The sequence below is a fragment of the Phaethon lepturus genome, unplaced genomic scaffold (genome assembly GCF_000687285.1).
Source record: "Phaethon lepturus isolate BGI_N335 unplaced genomic scaffold, ASM68728v1 scaffold16473, whole genome shotgun sequence".
Classification (NCBI taxonomy): domain Eukaryota; kingdom Metazoa; phylum Chordata; class Aves; order Phaethontiformes; family Phaethontidae; genus Phaethon; species Phaethon lepturus.
Genome location: NW_010529870.1, coordinates 1 through 3,874, shown reverse-complemented (window position 1 = coordinate 3,874; position 3,874 = coordinate 1). Strand labels below are relative to the sequence as shown.

General features: G+C 40.4%; 1 protein-coding gene across 1 annotated transcript; it reads right to left on the bottom strand.

Moving 5' to 3' along the window:
• Nucleotides 1-705: 705 nt before the first annotated feature.
• Nucleotides 706-1,635, bottom strand: CGGBP1 (CGG triplet repeat binding protein 1). Its single transcript, XM_010284077.1, has one exon. It carries the CDS (start codon nt 1,633-1,635, stop codon nt 1,132-1,134), a length of 504 nt encoding a protein of 167 aa, XP_010282379.1. The 3' UTR covers nt 706-1,131.
• Nucleotides 1,636-3,874: the final 2,239 nt, after the last annotated feature.

Here is a 3,874-nt window from a genome sequence, read left to right as displayed (position 1 = left end):
TAATTCCAGTATAGCTTCAAAGTATGAGTGCTTTCCTATTTGCGCTTACAGGTATTGAACAGCCTTTGCAGTTTGCACTACTTTGAAAACTATTTTAATCACTCTGCCTCCTTTGACTAAAAGGCTAAGGACAAGGCCAGAGATGTAGAGGACCTTCAGGGAAAGATGGAGGAGCCTCTTCTCCTGTGCACTGTAAAAAAGCCTTCTCAACTCCACAGTTTAGTGCCTCCCCCACCCCCAATTTAGATTTAGCATCCCTTGTCCTGATAGTAAGAAAAAGGCATTAATCCTCTCTACTAAGATCTTGGTCCAGTATAAGTTTCACTTGTCGGCAGCTGCACTGCAAACAACACTCAGTTACTGGTTTGTCTACTCAGCTTTCAAAGATTGGCACTGAAACTGAAGAGGACCTGTGAAACTGAAAATGAAACAGTGATTTGATTTTTTTTAAAAAGCAGGCATAGTAAACCTGCAGAACTCCTAGCTTTATGAGAATAGTGGAGTTCAGAGGTCAATACAAGAGGCGGGCTATTTAATCCAGATAATGAATACATCCACAGTTGCACCAAATAGGATCAGAGGGTATTCTAGAAGAAAAGCGTTTCCCATTTTAGAACTTTAACTGAACTTGGATAGGAATTTGCAGTAATCCTCCCAACAAAGCAGTTATATTTTAACTAACATTCTACAGGTTCTTGCATTTCAAATGTGCAGCGCTGCTTCTTGGTCACTCATGGGCAGGATACTGGACAAAGTAATCCACTGACATGATTAGCAATCCCTATTGCATCGTCTTCCTCGTATATTTAGATGCACAGTTTAGGTAAGTGAGGTCCTCCATCCAAGTGCCTTTTTCTTAGCGTCAGCTACAGCTGGACTGAACACAGGTAAGGTGTATGCCAGGTATGTTCCCTACATTCATCATGAGTTCTACATCAATGTAGCTCTGAAGTCCACAGCAGGGTTAGCAACAGTCTGTGGCATACCACTAAGTTCACAGATTGTCATTTCTACAGTAATACAAAATAGCTTGTAAAACCAATATGTAACACTGTATATATGCATGAATATAAAAATAAACCACACCATCAATATGTAAAACTTCACAACAATGATGAAACAGTTTTCTTCTCAACGGTCTTCAGTATTGATGAGTTGGTTCTCATTGTCATACCCATCAGGCAGGTATGCTTTCCTTAGCTGGTCTGACTTGGGTATCGAACTGCCATTCTTGACATAGCGGGACAGGAAGGCTCGCACAGATGGATGATCGGCCTTCTCAAGTGGAATATTAGCTTCCAGGCACATTTTCACAAAGTCCTGGATGACGCTGGTTTTCTCTGTCTGGGCAGTACTGTTGCACTGAAGGGAGGCAGTCAGAGTCCTTTGCTTCTTCCTGACATTCTGTTCTTCAAACTCTGCCTTTCGCTTTGTGTGTGTTTTAGACTTGAGATGGTCATTGATCGCAGACTTGCGAACGTGATTCAGAACCACATTGCAGGAAGTACAGAAGAGTTTTCCTCCATCTTCATGCAGCTCACTGCCAAATTCAGTTACACGATCCTGAGGAGTGACGTACAAAGCAGTTTTTGAACGGTTACGTGATGGAGCGGACTTCACTCCAAATCGTTCCATTGTTGCTTTCAATAAACTTTACCTGAAACATGAGGAAAAAAACATTGCTATTAAAGTGTGCTAGTGATTTCAACCAAACAGTTCTGGATGCAGTCTATTCAATATCAAATATAGCACTTATTGACATTTAAAACATAATTACATGCAAGATACATGTGTGAAACTATTATTGAAAGGTCTTGGAAGTCCATAGAACTTAGGAGACCAAAGTTCTTCATGGGTCACAGTAAAATACTTTCATTTCTACAACTACAAAGCTCAGCAGAATGCTCAAAACTCAATCTGTTTGTCACTGAAAGTCAAATAAAAAGGCTTTTTTCTTTTTTGTAAAGAGTTTGTATGCTTTACTCTTCAGGGTAAAGGGTGCTTTCTTTTTAGTATTTTCAATGTATTTGACAGTTTCTTAGTTATGCTGAGTCTCTGTTTTTCTGTTTATTTCCTGAAAATGCCTATTAGTTCTGTTAGCAAAAGCTTAGTTGTCCAAATAGGAGGCAAGAAAGCCATTACTGTATCTTACAAAAGCCAGTAAAAAAAAAAAAAAACACACAACCCAAAAAATCCCCACCAAACCAAACCTGAGCTCTGTCAGCACTCATTTGGGAACACTTCTCACTTTTGCCCCAGCTCAAACCACAACTCTTACATTGAACGTTAACTCAGAGTCAAAAGCAAATCAGCAAATCATTTTGTCATTGCAGCTAGAGACTGCTGAAATAGCCTAATGTGAACAGAAAACTGCATACATTTCAATGCAAAATAAGAACCTGTATTTTCAAAGATGACAACTTCTCTGTGGAAGGTAACTGATAACTAAGAGAGCTGGACTCTTTCTAACATCACTCAAATTATGTTATGTTACCAAAGCAGGCAACAACCTAGTCAAGTGTACTAAAATTAAACAGGACTTATTTCTGGTTTTGTTGTTGAGAAATAGAGTAGCTGGTGTAAATCTCAGCCAAGGTAATTTAAGTCCTTTTCAAAGCAAAGTTGAAGTCAAGAAACAGTTCTGTTCAGGTTTGAGGGTTTCTGAGCAAAATGACCATTCATTACGTTAACTACCCACTTCCTTATCAAAAAAAAGGGCAACAGGTATTTATTAAAAAATATATTTTGGAAAATACTTTGAGGAAATATAATAAGTTATCTGGGCATTTACTTGTGGGTATGAATGACTTCAAAGAATTTTGTATTGTCTGTGCTTGCAAGGCAGACTGACAGATCAGAATACCTCTAGATGTATTTTCTCTGTATTTTGTTATGCATACAGTTTGCTGTTGAAACATTTTAAAAAATCTGGCTTTAAAAGACAAGAACTTCTAAACTAACTGTAGGTTGAGCTCGTCCAGCTCTAAGGACCGAATGGAGTTTCTGCTGTCCAGAATGCCTTTTGCTTGCTCTGGAAATAAATGAACAGAGAATTCAGTATTCAAAATGGTCTTTTTTCTTAAACAATTGCTATACTAAGAAATGACAACCTTCAGAAAGATCTTGCAATTAGCTCATTTCCTAGTTAATTTTTTGCACTATCTGCTACTTTGCAGAACTGTAAGTCTTGACTGATACTACGCAGTACTACAGACTAACATAAACAATCTTTTGTCATTCTTTTTGTTACTTTATGCAGTTTATCCCCATGAGTCTCCTAAGTAACTGTTTCCTGAAATCAAGCAGAAGACAAAACTTAACCTAACATAAACTTGTTTCTTAGGTTTCTGAAATGTCTAAACAAATCCCCCACCAATCCAGGTGATTGCACTTATGCAATGTCAAAGCCCACAGAAATTCTGTGAGCAGTACAACCACTGAAACATTGAATTTTTGGTGTTTTGCTGTGGTGTTTTTTTTTATTTTTTGTCTGAAGTTTTGGCATGGATTCTTTGATGCCTACTAATGCCTGAGCTACCTCTGGGTTGCCAAGTGCAGGGGAAGGCGTCCCGAGCAGACCCTTTGTCGAGCTTTCAAACGAGGCCAGCTTTCCCGAAGCGGCGAGCACCCAGGGGAAAGCGGGTGAGCACGCCTTGACTAGTGACACCAGCAACAGGACTAGGCGCGCAGTGGGCCTTTTGGCGAACCCGAGGGGTATTTCGGGGAAGAAGGGAAACCAGGCTGGATTTCCAGCCGCCGGGCAGGGTTCGCTGCCCGCCTCGCCGGGACCGGGAGCCAGAACTCCGCGCGTTTCTTCCCTGGGGTTTGCTCACCGGATTGACGGCGCCATTTAACCCCTGAGGGCCTCTGAGGA